This window comes from Stegostoma tigrinum, chromosome 2 (assembly GCF_030684315.1).
Source record: "Stegostoma tigrinum isolate sSteTig4 chromosome 2, sSteTig4.hap1, whole genome shotgun sequence".
Lineage (NCBI taxonomy): Eukaryota > Metazoa > Chordata > Chondrichthyes > Orectolobiformes > Stegostomatidae > Stegostoma > Stegostoma tigrinum.
The window spans coordinates 136,426,108-136,447,146 of record NC_081355.1 but is presented as its reverse complement, the minus strand read 5'-3'; the positions used below and the strand labels follow the sequence as shown (position 1 = coordinate 136,447,146).

The 21,039-nt window shown below is 40.6% G+C and overlaps 1 protein-coding gene across 2 annotated transcripts in view; it reads left to right on the top strand.

Moving 5' to 3' along the window:
• Positions 1-21,039, top strand: part of wdr37 (WD repeat domain 37) — a 124,789-nt gene that overhangs the window by 3,640 nt on the left and 100,110 nt on the right. For both annotated transcript variants that reach the window (XM_048562121.2, XM_048562112.2), the window contains exon 2: positions 14,511-14,670. In XM_048562121.2, the coding sequence (XP_048418078.1) occupies positions 14,533-14,670 (138 nt within the window). In that variant the 5' untranslated portion in view covers positions 14,511-14,532. The remainder of the gene's footprint in view (positions 1-14,510; positions 14,671-21,039) is intronic.

Here is a 21,039-nt window from a genome sequence, read left to right as displayed (position 1 = left end):
ATGATTACCCTCCTCAAACCTCATCTAAATCTTTACTGCCTGAGGCTTATTGAATAGCAAGACCCATTCACAATGTACACTCTCAGTCAAGCTTTGACAAAGTTTTAAAAGTTTGTCTAATTGTCAAATCTCTCACTAGCATTGCTACTCCCTAACTATGTATCTCTTCCAGCCCACAAATCTTCAACATATGTGTTCCTTTTTGCCTGCAGTCTTAGAATCATAGAATCCCTACAGTGTGGGAACAGGCTGTTTGGCCCATCAAGTCCACACCCAGATTCTGCAGAGCGCCCACCCTCCCTAACCTTGTAACCCTGCATTTCTTACAGCCAATCCACCTAGCCTGTGTATCTTTGGACTGTGGGAGGAAACCCACGCAGACATGGGGAGAATGTGTGAACTCCACACAGATGGCTGCCCAAGAGTAGATTCGAACCTGGGTCCCTGACGCTTTGAGGCAGCAGTGCTAACCACTGACCCACCATGCTCTACTGAAATTTCCCATATTTTTTAATCACCACCATTAGTAGCTGTCAGAGCCTTAAGCTCCGGAGTTCTCTCTCTCAGCTTCTACCTTCCTTTATTTCACTTTTTTCCTTTAAGACACTGGTTAAAACCTCTTGGACTAAGTCGTCTGGTATCATCCTCTTGCTTGGGTCAGTGTCAAGTGTTGCACTGTGACACTCCTGTGATGCACTACGGGGTGCTTTATTGTGTTCAAAGGATGTTGCTAAAATCTATTTGTGAGCTACATTAATGCTAAGTGCATATGGTTAAAAGTAAAAATGAATTTGTTTCATTTAATCAGAGGTACATTATATCTTGTGTGTGAATGATTTTATTTACAAGAATTACATCTTTAAAATGTAGTGCAGGTGGATTTGATTCAATTTTAACAGTTGGAAAATCATGCCAGAATGAATTATTTCTGTATTTTGGCTGTAATATCCCTTTTATTTTAATTTGTTAAATGTACCTTTGATCCCAACTGTTACATTGCAAATTCATGAACACTGTTTTGAAGATTCAGTTCAGATCAACAAACTCTGGTCTAACATTAGCACTAAAGCAGAAAGAATTGACTGCACATCATGAAAATCTCTCTATAGGTCTGGATAATCCTCATGCGCTATGTGATGAGTTTTGGTCGGTAAAATAGAAAGGGAACAAACAAATAGAAATAAAAACAAATGTTAGAAATAGTGCAGAGAAAAATTGAGTAGAACCCCAATTTTAGAGAACTGAGTTTTGAGAAATGGCTGGAAAAAATTTGTGTCCTCAGCCCTTAAATAAAATTGGGCTTTATAAAGAGTTAAAACTGGTCAGTTCGAACACACTTTCACTTTAAACCACGCTGCAAAAGAATGAAATACAAACTGCTTAAAAGTAGCTTTTTATTTGTTAACAGGAAATGCTTTACTCATCCAATGAGCGAATAAATTATGTAATGGTCTTCAAGATAAAATGATTAAAAGGAAAAACTCTGTCTGTCAAGATGCAATTAAGTATTAAGATATGAAAAACAAACACTTCTGTGGAACAGTGACTGAGAAAGGCTGAAGAGACTCCCATTCTTTGAGATGCTAGGAAATGGATTTTTTTGTGTTCCAAAATAGTGTTCATGTTTTATACATTTTAAGTTTTTTAATATTGTGCCAGATAACTCCACATTAAAATCCTACTAATAAGTTAATTTAGATAAGTTCAAATGTTGCTAAAGAGATGTTGCTAACATCAATTTTGAGCTACTTTAAATACTTAGTTCGTGCAGTTAAAAGTAAAAATGTACTTATTTCTTTCAACAAAATATAGATCATATCTTGTATGTAAGTGATTTTATTTACAAGAATTACATTTTAGGAATGTAGTGCTGGCTGATTCAGTTCAAACATTTGGAAAATCAGCCACAATGAAATAAATATGGTATGAATTATTTCTGTATTTTGGCTATAATAAACTTTTAATTTTAGTTTATTAACTGTGTCTTTGGTCCCTACTGTTATACTGCAAATTCATGAACATTGTTTTGAAGATTAAGTTCAAAGTAGGAGGTATCAAATTAAGAAATACCATCAAGGTAGTTATTGGTGGGTGTTTGAGAATATATTTGAATGTTGAGCCAGGATGAAGTAATGAATATCAGTGAATAATCCAGGAGATTTCACACGATTCTTCATGGTCAGAACACAGCATTCTGGTTCAGTATTTTATTTGTGGTTATTTACTGACCCCTAATTAAAAATGCTATTACATCTACACCAAATACGAAATGAAAGTACTTTGTTTCAGAGTGTCGGTTTATTAAGCTGTGACATTTGAATTTACGTGCTATTTGGTATGTATATCTGGGCAGAAATTAACTCTGATCTCTTTGTGTTGTATTCACAGGGATAGAGGATTTTTTTGTATTGCAGGATTATTAGTAATCTGGGTATTTTGGTGATGCATATTGTGCCAAGCATTTTATCAGCTTAAATGCTTGTAATAGTTTATAATACCCTGTTGATAAAGTGGAACATATGCACGCTGTGTCCATATTCCAACGATTAGCACTCAGTGCACATGCTGGTTGAATCTGCTTCTATTTTCTCACGATCCCAAGCTTTTGGTGATTGATTTATTGTCACATGTACTGAGGTATGTGAGACGTGTTGATTTGCATGCTGAACAGGCAGTTTGAACCATATAAAATGCATCAGGACAGAATGCAGAATACAATGCTACAGCTGCAGAGAAGGTGCAGAGGGAGGTGCCAGTATTAACATTTGAGAGGTCCATTCAAAAGTCTGAGAATAGTGGGGAAGAACCTGTTCTTGAATCTGTTTGTATGTATATTCAAACTTGTATATCTTCTGCCTGATGGAAAAGGTTGGAAGAGAGTATAATAAGGGTGGGAGGGTCTCTGATTATATTGGTTGCTTTCCCAGGGCAGCAGGAATTATAGGTGGAGTCAGTGGATGCAAGGCTCGTTTCCATGATGGACTTTTGTGCGGTCAAGGAGGAGGTGGTAGCTTAGTGGTGTCATCACTGGACTGTTGATTCAGAGACCCAGATTATGTTCTGGGGACAAAAGTTCAAACCCTGCTTTGGGAGATGGTGTAATTTGATTACAATAAAAATATGAATGATAACAATCTAATGATGACCGTGAATCCATTGTCATTGTTGGAAAAACCTGTCTGGTACACTAATGCCCTTTAGGAAAGGAAGCTGCCATCCTTACCTGGTCTGGTCTGCATGTGACTCCAGACCCACAACAATATGGTTGAGTCCAAAATGCCTCCGAGCAATTAGCTGGCCTAGACAGTGACGTCCGCATCTCGTGAATGAATAAGAAAAAAGGACTGGGCTGTGTTCACGACTCTCTGTAGATTTTGTGGTCTGGAGAAGTGCTGTTGCCATACCACACTGTGTTCATCCAGATAGGATGCTTTCTGTGGTGTATCTATTAGAAAATTAGTAAGAGTCCTTGTGGACATGTCTATTTCTTCTAGTTTTCTTTCAACTACGTTTAGATGCCTCTTTTGTCTTTGAGTATTTTGCAACCTTCTATCTGATGTTATTTTTAGCTTGTTTTGTTCTGCCTTGTTTTTCTAATCTCAATATGACTGACAGGCATAGCCAAAATACTTGTTGAGAAAAATACATTGCATGTGGTAAAAGAAGTTGTGGACGGTATCACATGGAACAAGCTGTACAAACCTGCAAGGATTCAGAAAATAGATCAGATTGCAAGAAATTGAAATTGTCATAGTCCCAGAGGAAAATAGACTGACCATCCATTGGAGGAGGATGGCCATCTAATAATGCTTGTACTGTCTTCCCCTTCCTGTCAAACTCTGGTCATCATTACCAAAATAGTTGTCCTGCAATAGCTCCATATCTTTTAATTTTGAAGCACAGGAATATAGGAGCAACAGTCATTCATTTGGCCCATCAAGTTCCTGCTTTCCCCCATACTCTTGGATTCTTTTCATCCCAAGAGCTGTATCTGCATATTTTTTTGAAAGTGTTCAGTGTTTGACCTGAACAGTTTGCTGTGGCTGACAGTTCTGCAGGCTCTCCGTTCTTTGGATGAAGAAATTCCTCCTCATCTCTGTCCTAAAAGCTACCCCTTAGCCTTAGACTGTGACCCCTGGTTTTGGACTCTCCCTGGTCATGAAGAACATTCTTTCTGAATCTACCTTGCCTAACCCTGTTAGCACTTTTCTGAACTCTAGTGATCGAGACTAATCAATGCAGCCTCTGCCCATCTAGCAGCCTCACCATCCCAGTAGTCAGTCTAGTAAACCTTCCTTGTATTCCCTCTGTAGCCAGAGTAGCCAAAATTCCAGGTATGGTCTTACTAATGCCCTTCACAATTACAGAAAGACATCCTTGCTCCTCTACTCAAATCCTCTGACCTATGAAGACCAAAGTACCATTTTCCACCTTCACTGCCTGCAGTACCTGCATGATTAGTTTCCCTGACTACTGCACGAGGATACCCAATCTTGTTGGATCTCTACCTTTCTTAAATTTTTTGCTGTTCAGATAATCTTCCTGCCTGTTCATGCTATCAAAGTGAACAACCTCACATTTATCTACATTCTACAGCTTCTGCCATATATTTGCCTATACCTGCCCAGATCACTTTGAAGGCTCTCTGTATCCTCAGGAGGTGAATGATGTAGAAGGAAATGGGAATGTTGTGGGGTGAATGATAAGTTTGTGGATGACATAAAGCTCAATTGTGTAGTTAACTGGGAGGAGGAAGATTTTGGGGTATTTTCTAGATGGCATGAAGTTAAGTGAAATGGATGTCCACAGAGACTTAGGTGTTCAGATACATTGATCTTTAAATGCCACAAACAAGTACAGAAAATAATCAAGAAAGATAATGGTGTCATGGTTTTTATATGTGGAGAGCTGGAGTATAAGGACACAAGTTATGCTTGGAATACGGAGAGCAGATCTGGGCACCACACCTTTGGGAAGATATATTTGACTTGGCCTTGAAGGGAGTACAGTGTAAGTTTGTAAGAATGATACCTGGACTTCAAGGGTTGAGTTATAAGGAGAGATCATCCATATTAGGTCAATTTTCTCTAGAAGTTGGAAGGTTAGGTGGTGATCTGATCAAAGGTTTCAAGGTATTAACAGGAAGAGAGAAGGTTGATAAACAATTTCTACTGCTTGGGTATTCTAGAACAATGGGGCATAGCCTTGAGGTTTGGGCCAAACTGCTCAGGAGGGATGTTAGGCAGCGCTTCTACATACAAAGGATGGTAGATGTATAGAACTTCCTACTATAAACTGATGCTAGATCAGTTGTTAATTTTAAATCTGGGATAGGTATATTCTTGTTAAGCAAAATTATTTAGGGGTATGGGCCAAAGTTTGTAAATGGAGCAAGGCCACAGATCAGCCATGATCTCATTGAATGATGGAATAAGCTGAAGGTTCTATTTTTGTTCCAATCTTCACTTATAGGTTACAGGAAGATAGAGATGAATTGGTCAGGGACAGATGCAGCACTGATCGATGTAAGGCCATGTACTTGAGAAGAAGTAACAAGACAAGAGAGTACTCAATAATAATTTTAAAAAGTCAATGAATGACAGGACAGTAGGAAGCACAGAGGGGGCTTGAGGTGCTTATCCTCAGATCCTGGAAGGCAGCAGGACAGGTTAATGAGGTAGTTAAGAAGGTTTTTGAGCTTGTCATCCTTAATAGTTATGGCAAAGATTACAAGAGAATGGAGGTAATGTTGGAACTGTGCAGGACTTTGGTTAGGCCACATTTGGAGTACTATGTGCCGTTGACGTCAGTGTTGTGGGAAGGGTGTGATTCTCAGGAGTACGTGCAGATGAGATTCACCAGAATGTTGCCTAGTTTGGAGCTATGACAAGAGGCTGGATAAGCTCAGGTTGTTTTCTTTCGAGCAGAGAAGACTGAGAGGGAACCTCATGGGAACGTGTAAGAGTGTGGGGGCATGGACAGAGTGGATAGGCAATATACTGTTCCCCTTAGTTGAGGGGTGAAAGATAAAGGGATGTAACTTATAGGTAAAGGTTTAGAGGGGATTTGAGGATAAACATTTTAATGCAGAGGTTGATGGGAATCTGGAATGTTTTGCTGGAAGGTAGTTGAGGTGGGAAAAATTCAAACCTTAATGACATACCTGGATAAACATTTGAAATGTTATAACTTTCAAGACAATGAGCCACACCCTGGAAACTACAGGTTTACAGTAGTTTTGCTGATGTAGACTTGATGGGCTGAATGGCCTTTTCTGTACTGTATGATTCTCTGAGATCCTGTCACTTCTTACTATCTTCCTTGTGACATCTGCAAACTTGGAATATTACACAATTTTCTATTTAAATCAATATATATATTCTAAATAGCTGTGGTACGAACATGAGTCCCTGTTCTATCGCACAAGTCACTGCCTACCAGTTGGAAAACATCTATTCACACTCTTTGTTACATGCCTGTCAACCAGTTCTCAGTCCATTTCTGTATGTGGCCTCCACTCATGGTGCTTTAGTTTTGCTTGTTAATCTGTCATGTAGGAGCTTATAGGGTGACTTAAACAGATGGTATAGGAGGGAAGGTTTCAGATGTCTGGACCATTGAGATCTCTTCTGGGCAGGTGGGACCTGTACATTAAGGATGGGTTACAACTCAACTAAAGGGGCACAAATATTCTGGCTGGGAGATTTGCTGGTGTCCTTGGGAGGATTTAAACTAGCTTGGAAGGGGTGTGGGAACCAAAGCAAATGTGAATTGACTGAAAGGGGGCTAGAGAATAGGGCCAGTAAGACCGAGAGGAAGAGCAGGCGGTGTGTGTTTGCTGATCAAAATAGGTCTGGTGCACAGAAGTGCAACTGTTTCAATGCGACAAGTGTAACAGGTAAGGTAGGTGAACTTAGAGCTTGGATTAGTACTTTTAATTATGATGTTGTTGCTATTACAGAGACTTGGTTAAGGGAAGGACAGGACTGACCCTTTTCTCTAGTTCCTTTTTGGTCAGTTCACCTTTGCTTTGGTTCCCACACCCCCTTCCAAGCTATTTTAATGTGGGATAAAGGGGAATGTAAAAGGAGTAGGGGCCTTGAACTACGTGTTAAGGAGAATATCGCAGCTGTACTGCAGGAGGACACCTTAGATGGCTCATACAGCAAGGCAGTTTGGGTAGAACTCAGGAACAGGAAGAGTATAATCCTAATATTTGGAGTTTACTATAGACTTCCCAACAGCTAGCAGAGGATAGAAGAACAGATACGTAAGCAGATTTTGGAAAGATGTAAAAGTAACAGGGTAGTTGTTATTGGTGATAATGGGAACTGCAGATGCTGGAGAATCCAAGATAACAAAGTGTGGAGCTGGATGAACACAGCAGGCCAAGCAGCATCTCAGGAGCACAAAAGCTGACCTTTCGGGCCTAGCCCCTTCATCAGAGAGCATCAGAGAGGGTTGTTGTTATTGGTGTTTTTAACTCCCCATATCTTGGCTGGAATTCACTTAGTGCTTGGGGCACAGATGGGGCAGAGTTTGTAAGGAGGGCTTCTTGAAACAGTATGTAGATAATCCAACTAGGAAAGAGGCTGTATAGGACCTAGTACTGGGGAATGAGCCTGGCCAGATGGTCGACATCTCAGTAGGGGAACAGGTCAGGAACAGTGATCACAATTCAGTAAGCTTTAAGGTACTGATGGATAAAGGTCAGTGTAGTTCTCAGGTGAAGGTGCTAAATTGGGAGGAGGCTAATTACAACAATATTAGGTAGAAACTGAAGAATGTAAATCGGAGGCAAATGTTTGAGGGCAATTCAACATATGGTATGTGAGAGGCTTTCAAGTGTAAGTTACTGGGAACTTAGGACTGGTACATTTATGTAAGAATGAAGGATAACTATGGCAAGCTTAGGGAACCTTGGAAAATGAGAGATATTAGTAAGCCTGGTCAAAAAGGAAAAGGAAGCATTTGTCAAGACTAGAAGCCTGGGAACACATGAAGCAAGGTTGGAATACAAGGAAAGTCAAAAGAAACTTAAGCTAAGAGTCAGGGTGGCTAGAAGGGACAAAAAGTCATTGGCTAACAGGATTAAGGAAACTTCTAAGGCTTTTTATGCATATATAAAGAGCAAGAGGGTGAACAGAGAACGGAATTTATGTGTGGAGCCAGAGGAAATGGGTGAAGTATTAAATGGGTACATTGTGTCAGTATTCACTATAGGAAAGGACATAGTGGATGATGAGTGTGGGGAAGGATATGTTGATGGTTTGCGACCTGTTGACATCAAAAGGGAGGAGGTATTGGGGGTTTGAAAACATTAAGGTAGACAAGTCCCCAGGGCCTGATGGGAAATACCCAAGAATACTGAGAGAGACAAGAGATGAAGTTGCTGGGGCCTTGAGTGAAATCTTTGTATCCTTACTGGCTGCAGGGGAGGGCACAGAGGATTGGAGAATAGCCAATGCTGTTCCTTTGTTTAACAAGCGTGGCAGGAATAAGCAGCTAATTGCAGGCTGCTGAGCCTTATGCCAGTGGTAGGGAAATTATGGGAGAGGATTCTTCAAGAGAGAATTTGCTTCCAGTTAGAAATAAGTAGGCGTATTAGCGAGAGGTGATGTGGTTTTATGAAGGGATGGTCGCGTCCCACTAACTTGATTGAGTTTTTTGAGGAAGTGACAAAGATCGATGAGGGTAGTGCAGTGAATGTTGTCTAAATGTATTCAGTAAGGCAGACTGATACAGAAGATAAAGCCACATGGCGTCACAGGTGAACTTGCAAGATGGATAAAAAACTGGCTAGGTCATAGAAGGCAGAGGGAAGCAGTGGAAGGGCATGTTGCTGAATGGAGAGCTGTGACTAGTGGCGTTCCTCAGGGATCAGTGTTGGGACCTTGTATCAGTGATAATGGGAACTGCAGATGCTGGAGAATCCAAGATAACAAAGTGTGGAGCTGGATGAACACAGCAGGTCAAGCAGCATCTCAGGTGAGGGGTCTCCTCTCTGATGAAGGGTCTAGGCCCGAAACGTCAGCTTTTGTGCTCCTGAGATGCTGCTTGGCCTGCTGCGTTCATCCAGTTCCACACTTTGTTGTCTTATAGTGTTGGGACCTTTGCTGTTTGTAATATATGTAAATGATTTGGAGGAAAGTGTAATTGGTTTGATTAGTAAGTTTGTGAATGACACAAAGGTTGGTGGAATTGCGGATGGTGATGAGGACCGTCAAAGGATACAGCTGGATATCGATCGGTTGGTGACTTGGGCTGAGAGATGGCAGATGGAGTTTAATCTGGAAAAATGTGAGACAATGCATTTCAGAAGATCTAATCCATATGAAAAATGTACTGTAAATGGCAGAACCCTTAAGAGTACTGATAGGCAGAGGGTCCTGGGTGTACAGGTACACAGTTCATTGAAATTGGCAATGCAGGTGGAGAAGGTAGTCAACTAGTCATACGGCATTCTTGCCTTCATTGGCCAGGGCATTGAGTTTAAAAATTGCCAGGTAATATTGCAGCTTTATGAAGCCTTAGTTAGCCCACATTTGGAATACTGTGTTCAATTCTGGTCGCCACATTACCAGAAGGATGTGGTGGCTTTGGAGATGGTACAGGAAAGATTTACCAGGATGTTGGCTGGTATGGTGGGCATTAGCTATGAGGAGAGGTTGGAGAAACTTGGGTTGTTCTTACTGGAATAACAGAGGTTGAGGGGTGACTTGATAGAGGTCTGCAAGATAATGAAGGACATGGACAAACTGGACAGTCAGAAGCTTTTGCCCCGGGTGGAAGAGTCAGTTACTATGATCCATAGATTTAAGGTGCAAGCGGTGAGGTTTAAAGGTGATGTACGAGGCGAATTTTTTTTCACAGAGGGTGGTGGGTGCCTGGAACTTGCTGTCGGCGGGGGTAGTGGAAGCAGATATGATAGTGACTTTTAAAGGGCATCTTGACAAATAGGATGGGAATAGAGGGATGCAATCCCCGGAAGGGTTGGGGGTTTTAGTTGTGATGGGCAGCATATCGGTGTGGGCTTTGAGGGCTGAACGGCCTGTTTATGTGCTGCAATTTTCTTTGTTCTCTTATTAGAAGCCTTTTCTGTATTGGTAGAAATTTTTCACCAGCCTACATACCTCCCACTCCCCAACTCTACCTCTTCTTAATAGTTTAAAGCCTCCTCTCCACTATTCTCAACTTCTCCGTGCAATTCATTAGGAACCTGGTCCCAGCAAGGTTCACGTGAAGCCCTTCGAAGAAGAACATGTCCTGTCTATCCCAATACTGGTGTCAGTGCCCTATGAATTGAAATTCACTGAAATCCTCCTACACCAATATTTGAACCACACATTTAACCTGTTGACTTTATGCATGGTTCCCCATGGCTCAGGTTGTAATTCTGAGATTATTACCTTGGTAGGCCTGCTTTTAAGTTTAATGCCTATTGGAAATCTTCCAGCAGACCCTTCTTTTCACTCCTGTCAATGTTGATAGTTCCAATGTGGGCAACTAATGCTGGATCTCTTCCCCTCTCACGCCAGATTTCTCTACAGCCTTGAAGAGATGTGCTTAAGCCTGTTTCCGGGCAGACAACACAGATCTTAACATTTCTGCTGACAATAGGATCTGTCCCTCTAATTTTACAGTTCTCTACCAGTACAACATTCCTATTTCCTCCCCCACTTGAATTATTCCCTGTACCATGGTATTGTGGTCACTTCTTTCATCCTTGCAGTCCCCGCTCTTGTCCACCGTTTTATAGTTCCCTGTCTTTTCTCTGCCACCTTTCTTTAAATAGTGGCACACCACATTATTCCAGCCTCCAGTCTTCCGGCACATGATACGTGGCTTTTGATGATAAAAATATTTCAGCAAGGGGCCCAGCAATCACTTCCCTTGCTTCCAACAGAGTTCTAGGGTACACCTGATGGCCCCAGGGATTTATCCAACTTTGAGTTTTATGCAGTCCAGTAGTACCGTCTGTGTAATATGGCATTTTTCAAGATGGTGCTGTTTATCTGGGGAGACAGTGGCCTTGTGGTATTATCACTGGACTGTTAATCCAGAACCAGACAACATTCTGGAGACCTAGATTCAAATCCTGCCACGGCAGATGGTGGAATTTGAATTCAGTTAAAGACAAATCGGGAATTAAGAATCTAATGATGACCATGAACCCGTTGTCAATTGTTGGAAAAGCCCATTTGGTTCACAAATGTCCTTTAGGGAAGGAAACTGCTACCCTTACCTGGTCTGGCCTACATGTGATTCCAGACTCTCAGCAATGTGGTTGACTCTGAAATGTCCTCTGGGCAATAAATGCTGCCTTGCCAGTGACACCCTCACCCCATTAATGTGCATGGTTTTGAAAGGGTGGACGCTGGAAAGTTGTTTCCATTAGGTGGGGAGACTAGGACCTGTGGGCACAGCCTTAGAATTAGAGGGGGTAAATTTAAAACGGAAATGAGGAGGCATTTCTTCAGCCAGAGTGTTGTGGGCCTGTGGAATTCATTGCCATGGAGTGCAGTGGAGGCTGGGACATTAAATGTCTTCAAGGCAGAGATTGATAAATTCTTGATCTCATAAGGAATTAAGGGCTATGGGGAGAGTGCAGGGAAGTGGAGTTGAAGTGGCCCATCAGCCATGATTAAATGGCAGAGTGGATTCAATGGGCTGAATGGCCTTACTTCCACTCCAATGTCTTATGCTCTAATGGCCTTAATGAATAAAGGGATTTCCCCACGTTCTGTGTCTTCCATATCCTCCTCCACAGTAAACACTGATGCAGAATACTCATTTAGTATCTCCCCCATCTCCTGCAGTTGTACAAATAGGTAGCCTAGCTGATCTTTAAGGTCCTGTTCTCTTCCTCGTTACCCTTTTGGCCTTAATGTCTTTGTACAATCCCTTTGGATTTTCCTTAAAACCTATTTGTGAGAGCCATTTCATGCCCCCTTTTTACCCTCTTGATTTCCCTCTTCAGTAAACTCCTACTGCCTTTATACGCTTCTAGGGATTCACTTGATTTCTGTGGTCTGTACCTGACGTATGCTTCCTCTCTTTTTCTTGACCAAAATCTCAAATTTCTCTAGTCATCCAGTATTCCCTGCACGTACCTGCCTTGCCCTTCACCCTAATAGGAACATACTGTCTCAAGACTCCTGTTATCTCAGTTTTGAATGCTTCCCACTTCCCAGTCGTCCCTTTACCTGAGAACATCCACCCCCAATCAACTTTTGAAAGTTCTTGCCTGAAGAAATTGGCCATTATAATTGGCCTTCCTCCAATTTAGAAGTTTTAACTTTTAGATCTGGCGTATCCTTTTCCATCGCTGTTTTGAAACTAATAGAATTATGGTCACTAGCCCCAGATTGCTCCCCCATGGACACCTGAATCACTTGCCCTTGTCTTATTTCCCAGAGTAGATCAAATTTTGCTCCTTTTTGAGTAGGTACATCCACAGACTGAATCAGAAACGTTGCTTATGCACACTTAACAAATTCCTCTCTATTCAAGCCTTTAACACTATGGCAGTCCTAGTGTATGTTTGGAAAGTTAAAATCCTCTACTGTTATCAAGCTTTTATTCTTACACATAATTGAGATCTCCTTACAAATTTTCTTCTCAATTTCTTGCTGACTATTGGGGCGCCTGTACTACAATCCCAGTTAGGTGATCATCCCAAGCTTATTTCTCAGTTACACCCAACTAATTTCTCCGGATGTACTCCCAGGAATATCCTCCGTAAGTACAGCCCTAATGTTATCCACAGTTAAAAACACCACTCCTTCTGTTTTGCCCCCCTTTCCTATCCATCCCTGAGCCACGTTTCTGTAATTGCTTTGATATCCCAGTCCTGCATTACCAACTATATCCTGAGTTCATCTGCTTTACCTGTCCAGTCTCTAGCTTTGAAATAAATTCAGTGTAATTTATCCGTCATACCTCTTTCTCTGCTTTGATCCTGCCTGCCCTGAGTGTTTGATTTGCTCCTTTTCCCGACTGCACCTTTTGATCTCTTTTCTCACTATCTCCCAGTGTCCAATCTGCAACCCCTAATAGGTTAAATCCTCCTGAGTAGCTGTAGCAAATTTCCCCACTGGTATATTAGTCCCGTTGCAATTCAGGGGCAATCCGTCCTTCTTCTTCAGGTCACCTCTACCACAGAAGACATTCCAGTGATCCAAAAATGTGAATTCTTTTCCCCTACACCAGCTCCTCAGCCATGCATTCATCTGCTGTATCCTCCTATTCCTGCTCTTTCTTGCTCATGGCACTGGGAGTAATCCAGATATTACTACCCTTGAGGACCTACTTTTTAGCTTCCTGTCTAATTTCCTATATTCCCTACTCAGGACGAGAAAAGGATGTGGTTCTGCGTCGTTAGTTCCCATGTGTACAGTGACCTCTTGCTGGTCCCTTTCCCCTTTGAGAATATTCTGCACCCTATCAGAGATGTCCTTGATATTGGTCCCAAGGAGGCAACGCACCATTCTGACGACTCGTTGGCTGCGGAAATGCCCGTCTATGCCTCTGACTAGAGAGTCCCCTGTACTAATCACTTGCCGTAACTGCATGCTAACTTTTCACAAATGATGCACTGGGATATCCGGTCTCTGTGCATTTCAGAGTGTGTACAAACTTTACCCGTTTAAGTAATATGTTAGTCTTTCTGCTTAAATTAAAGTTTTCTTACACTATATTCCATTTGTCACATCATTGTCCAGTCGTTTAATCTGTCAATTTTTTTATAACCCCCCCCCCCCCCTTGTGTCAGCTTCATAATTTATTTTCTGTCTTGTCTTTGTGTCAGTTATTTCACTTTCTGCTGCGATAAAATGTACGCATTCCCTCAAAAGTTGAATTGATTAGCTCCTAGTATAAGATCTGAATCCTCAGCCTTGATTTGGGCTCCTAATCTAAATTGACATTTGTGCACTCCTGATGGCAGGCTGCAGTGTTGGAGTTGCCATCTGTCGGAGAGTGGTTAAATCAAATCTGTCTTTTCACGTGAACATGAAGGATCCTACGTTGATTTTTTGAAGAAGAAGAAGACCAAAAGTTTCCTTGTGTTCTGGCCAACATTCAGCACTCAAGGAATACTTCTAAACTTAGAAACATGTGGATCTTGTTTTGGCTGGATGAACACAGCAGGCGTTCATCTAGCCTCATGTTTTATTATCTTGGATTCTCCAGCATCTGCAGTTCCCATTATCTTTGATCTTGTTTTGATCTTGTTTTGATCTTGTTTCAGTTTGTGGCAGCTTTTTGTTTGCAGCCTGGTTGTTTGTTCACATGACAGCAATGAGACTGTATGGCAATTAATTGACGATATGATGCTTTGACATGCAAGTGTGATTTGAGTGATGAATGAATGAATTGACACTTCTCTCACTAGCATGATTAGCCAAATGGCTTGCTTTTGTGTTGTCTCATTTCATGAGACTATTCATATGGTCAGTATTTGTCAAATATGCAAAATGTGTTCTTCATAAATCTTTTCACCTAACCAGGTGAAGAGATCACCAGGAAGTGATGCCTATTGAAAGTGGAAGCAGTGCAGCTGCACGGCAGGTGAAATCGAAACGTAAACCTCACGCTATCTCTATTCGAAGGACAAACAGCACTGAGCAGGAACGTGTCTCATCACAGCGCGAAATGTTGGAAGCACAGGTACTTTTAATGTTTGTTGGATTTGGGAACATGGGCATTGTGATGCGATCAATTGTACTGCTTGACCAGTTTTAAATACAGTGACTTCTGTTCTTAGAAATGCACTTTTAAAACAAAACTACTTCTAGTTTAGTTCTAAAAAGAAGAATGAATTCGTAACAATACACCTTTTGCCTGCACATTCTGGTAATATGCAGCAGATTCAACACCAAGAACCAAGTTAAGACGCGAGGTTGAAATCCTTCACCCCAAATGGGAAAGTAATTTATTTTTGTTTTTTACCTATCCCGAATATACTTTGTGTTCCTAATGTTTTCTATTTCTGCTGCAATAATTTTGTAATTTGCAATGGATTTAAAGAAAACAATCTGCAAAAACTCAATGGAGTGACCTTGCAGCTCATTTTTAGTGTAATACTTCCTTTGATATTTAAGATTAAAAAAGCACATGCTGTGATCTTTGTTCATTAAATCATGAATCAGTTAGATGAATTCTTTTTAAACTGCTGATATTTGAGGAAAAGGTCGATGTGTACAATAATATCTATCTTATACCAATAACGAACATGTTTGCAGTAACTTAATTGAAAAATATATGTATTATTTTAAAATACAAGTAATTTATTATTTCTGCATTGACAAAATATCATGATGCCACAAGCAATAACAATTTACAATGTGTATAAAGGCACTGCATTAAAACTCAGTGAATGTAACAAAACATGTTGTGAATATGCATAAAAATATACATTCAGTGTTAGATATTTGGAAGTATTTTATTCAAGACTCATTTTAAGTTAGCTTGATGATGATTTGTAACATTTTTGAAATGGGGTTTAATCCATTTGATCTATTTCATCAGTTAATATGATTCATGTATGTGGTGTACTTGTGTAAAATCCTGATGAAGAGTCATCTATACTTGAAACATTAGCTTGCCCAGTCTCCATGGAAGCTGCCTGCCTTGCTGTGATCTCCTGCACTTATTGTTTTCAGTACAGATTCCAGCATCTGCAGTAATTTGCTCCTACTTCATGTAAAATCCTGTTGGGTGTAGATTAATTGTGAGCATTCCCAGCAAAGGCAACATTTTTGGTATGAAAATTTATAATTGCATAAGAATCTTAGACAAATGATTGTAACCGATGACTTGGCAAAATTTAGGTTACTGATTGATCGGTGAATATGATTGTGCCAGATTACCTGGATTTTGAATGTGTTATTCTGTTAAAGTGTGCACATCAGCTTCAAGCCCAGTTCTAACCTGTCAATTTGAGATTTTCAGCTACACTCACTTCTTTCCTGTTAACGATGTTCTACTTTCATTTCTTTTGCTTTTTTTTCTTTATTTCCTGTCTTTGCATATGGGGCATTCACTCTGCGTGAACTTCAACCTTGCTGCGTTTTGGTGATCGATGAGTTATCATTTGTGTAGGTTACAACTTAGAAAAATAACATTATTAAAAGTTATGAATCACCTTGTGTGATATGCCTGTGCAGTAGAATTATCACTGTTAATAGTAGAATAATGGAGATTGTAACTTTTAACAGGAAAATTAAATGACACTTAGTCAAGGTGACAGTGAGAATTTGTAAGTTAGATTAGGTGTTAAATCATATGCTTTCATGCACATAATGTTAATTTTTACAGCATAATGTGTATAAGTTTCTTATTCGAAAAGTGATGAAGACCTGTATTTGATTTGAGCCAAGTTGAGCCATTTTGATTTTTTAAAACACCAGTTTGATGTATCATTGTCTATTAATGGAATTTTAACCTCTTCATTTCTTCCCAAGCTTTTATTTACTTCTTTTTGATCAGTATAAAAATATTGCCATTTGTCCTCTTGCTGTTTGTAGGGCACAATGATGTTTTCTGTCTTTGAGGAAGTTTTGTAGAGTTTAATGTAAATGTACTGAAGTTTCTCCGTGTTCACCATTTACTTTTCTTTGACTTCCAGCAAATGAGTGACAGGCGCTCAAGGAGATCACAATATGCAGTTGTTCTTTCTGAAATCTAGTAGCTTAGTTTTTGAGGAGCATATGTACCTTTGTTGATTCTGGAATTGCGAAGAAATGAAGAGGATGAAAAGTAGTACAGTGTTCAGTGCTTTTGAGTTATTGGTTTTGGTGTTACTTTTGATCTAATATCATTGGATAATTTAGTCAGTATGTATTGATTTATGTCACAAGTGGGTGAACATAAACCATTTTGCTTGCTATTTGAATACAATAGAAAAACATCAGATTGCCACTAATCAAAATCTTGACCTTCATTTGTTTCAGGGAACATTACGCAATTAAGTTGTTCAGCAATACAGGCGGTTCTACTATAATGAGGTAGTTGCATTCCAACTCAACATCACTTTGGAGAAAAGTGATGCTATAGAAATAATGGGGCAAATGGGAAAAACAGTGTTAGGGACATACTACCAAAAGCTATTACTCAAAATCACTCAAAGTTCTTCCTCACCACACTCCGATAAATATTGGGACCGTGCCTGTCACTTGTGTGAGCCTTTACACTTATAATCAAATAAAATCTATTCACCTGCGACATTGCCTGCATCATAGCCTAGCCCATTGCTGATCTGACTTGACATTCCATCGGCACAGACTTCCGGATAGATTTGCAAGTAAATGAAGCAGAGAAACCTGACTTTTCTGTCCTATGTAATCCACTGGCATTGAAGTTAATTGTAGGATTAACATGTGTTATAAACTTGAGCGACATTGTATTCAAAGACAATTTTTGGTGTAAATGATTTGCATGAGCAAGTTCTTACATATTAACTATGTAACATCTAGGCAAAAATACTGCACACACAGCTGCATGTTTTAACAGCACTCATTTTAAACTGCATTTTTTTGCATTTAATATGTTCGGCATAAACTCTGTGAACTAAGACTTCACGTATTTTCCTAATGTATGTTCTCAATGTAATGTTATTTTTGAGGTTTATGACATAGGATCCAATTGCATTTTTCAAATGAGCTCATTATGACTTACTCTAAATATTTACACCATCTGCAAGGAAAGAAATTTTCCTTTGTCAAAGCCGGTGATGTTGACCTGTACTCAATGGAACCATGTTATAGCCAGCACAAATTTGCATTTTAGAAATAGGGTTCCCCTATTTGTTAGAGATAATGGGAACTGCAACTGCTGGAGAATCCGAGATAACAAAGTGTGGAGCTAGATGAACACAGCAGGCCAAGCAGTATCTGCTCCTTAGGTGCCGCTTCCCCTATTTGTCAGTTGTGTTACAGCCAATTCGCATTGCTGGAAACACACGTTATAGCAGAACCCCCTGTGATGAACTAATTTGCATTAAAAATTCCTCAGTAATATAGAACATAGAACATTACAGCACAGTACAGGCCCTTCGGCCCTCGATGTTGCGCCGACCTGTCGTACCGATCTGAAGCCCATCTAACCTACGCTATTCCATGTATGTCCATAAGCTTATTCAATGATGACTTAAATGTACCTAAAGTTGGTGAATCTAAGTCAATGACAATATTATTTGATCCTTAAAATGGTCTGTTCTGCCGGTATTTTACACAACTTGTAGCATCTCAGGTTGATGTGATCACACTATACAACCATCAGGTGTTTGATATTAAATTCCCTTTCAGCTGCCCTGAAGGTTTTCTCATGTACCCAGCTTAAAAATATACATTGACAAGTATTTGACCTGGCCCCTACTACAGCTCATCACCTCGTTTGTGACATTTCTTTTTAACCTGTCCACTTGCCATTCTAATGCATGCCTGCCATCCTCTCTTATATTACACTCCCTAAAGCTGGTTTAAGGAACAGATATTGCGTGTTCTTGATAGGTATGTCTCTGTCGGGCAGGGAGGAAGTGATAAGGTAAGGGAACCGTGGTTTACTAAAGAAATTGTATCTCTTGTTAAGCGGAAGAGGGAGGCTTTTGTGACGATGAGATGAGATGATTCACCTCCAATAACTGCAACCATTGTGCTGGATATGACTCCCAACCAATAAGAGTTAATATTTTCGGGTTAAGCGATCCTTTCTCAGAACTAGGAAGGGTTACTCAACCTGAAACATTATCTCTGATTTCTCCCCAAATGCTGCCAGACCTGCTGAGCTTTTCCAGCAATATCTGTTTTTAGTACTTATTTCCTAACCTCGTTAAACCCTTGCTCGAAGCATGGCAAAAGGGCTCGAATTCCAGAGGTGAAGTAAGAGAGACTGCTTCTGACATTGATACAGCACTTGACTGATGATGACATCAGAAAACCCTAGCAAATCTGGGAATTGAGGGAAAAATCTCCATTGGTTGGGAATCATATCCAGCACAATGGTTGCAGTTATTGGAGGTGAATCATCTAAGCTTCAGGCATCTCTTCGTGACCCTTCCTCAGGGTCATGTCTGAACCCTAGCTGTTTTCAGCTGACTCATCAATGACCTCTCCTTTGCCAGCAGTATGGTATACATTGTCTATAAGGACTTTATCGACGCCTTCGACAAAATTCCGCATGGTAGACTGGTTAATAAGGTTAGATCACATGGGACCAGGGAGAGCTCGCCAATTGGATGTAAAATTGGCTTAATAATGGAAGACAGAGGGTGGTGGCAGAGGGTTGTTTTTCAGACGGCAGGCCTGTGACCAGTGGCGTTCCACGGGGATTGTTGCTGGGTCCGCTGTTGTTTGTCATTTATATAAACGATTTGGACAAGAATATAGGAGGCATGATGAGTAAGTTTACGGATGACAAGAAATTTGGTGGTATAGTTGACAGTGAAGGAGGTTATCGAAGAGTACAATGGGATCTTGATCAACTTGGCCAATGGTTTGAGGAGTAGAAGATCGAGTTTAAATTTGGATAGATGTGAGGTATTGCATTTTGGGTATACCACTTAGGATAAGGCTTACATGGTTAATGGTAGGGCCCTGTAGAGTGTTGTTGAACAGATAGCCCTAGGTGTTAAGGTACATAGTTCCTTGAAAGTAGCATTACAAGTAGACAAGTTGGTGAAGGAAGTGTTTGGTGGCTTGCCTTCATTAGTCAAACCATTGAGTATAGGAATTGGGACATCATGTGGCTATACATGACTTTGGTGAGGCCATTTTTGGAGTACAGTTCTTTCAACCCTGCCATAAGAAGGATATTATTAAATTGGAAAGGATACAAAAGATTTGCAATGGTGTTGCCGAGGTTGGGCGACTTGGGTTAAAAGAAGGGGCCGGATCGGCTGGGACCTTTTCCCTAGAGTGCAGGAGGCTAAGGGGTGACTTTGCAGAGGTTTGTAAAATCATGAGGGGCACACATAAAGTGAATAGCCAAGGCCATTTTCCTAGGGTGGCGGAGTTCAAATCTAGAGGGCATAGTTGTAAGGTGAGAGTGGATAAATTTAAAAAGGACCTCAGGGGCAACTTTTTCAATGCAGAGGATAGTGTGTGTATGGAATGAACTGCCAGAGGAAGTGGTAGATACAGGTACAATTACACCATTTGAAATACATTTGGAGAGCTACATGAATAGGAAAGGTTTAGACGGATATGGGCCCAATGCAGGCCGACGGGACTAGTTCAGTTTAGGAAACTTGGTCATCATGGACGAGTTGGCCTGAAAAGCCTGTTTCCATGCTCTGTGACTTTGACTCTGTGATTTTATGTGCAGTCATCAAAGAACAATATTCATACATGCTTAGCAATGACCGTCTGCAACAGGAGAGAATGTAATCATTGGCCCTTGACTTTCAGTGGCATTGCCATCACTGAATCCTTCACTATCAACATTATGGGGATTATTATTGACCAGAAACTGAACTAGACAAACCACATAAATACAATGAAGATCAGAGGTTAGTAGCTCCCCTTCTGTCATCTCAGTTTGTAACTGCCATCCACAAGGCACAAGTCAGGAATGAGATGGAATACTGGGCACTGTGATGTGTGCAGCTGCAACAATGCTCAAGAAAGTTGACACCATCCAGGACAAAGCAGCCCTTTTGATTAATAATCCATCCACCACTTCAACATTCACTCCCATCGTTACTGACAGACAGTGGCAGCCATGTGTACCATCTATAAGATGCGCTGCTGAAGCTAACTGAGATTACTTCAACAACTCCATTCAAACGTGTCACTCCTAGTTCCTGTTTTTTGAGAATCACCGATCTTAAACTCTCAGCTTTTGTCCAAACCTCTGGAATGTTTTCCCTAAATATCTCCTCATTGGTGCCACCTTTTGCTTTTTTAAAGATGCTCCTTACAACCTATCCCTTTGATCAAACTTTGGATCACCCACCCTAACATTGACGTAGGCAATCGTGTGCCAAGCTCCTCTTATACAATCCTGCAAATGCCTTGGATACTTTGTGTAAAGGTGCTT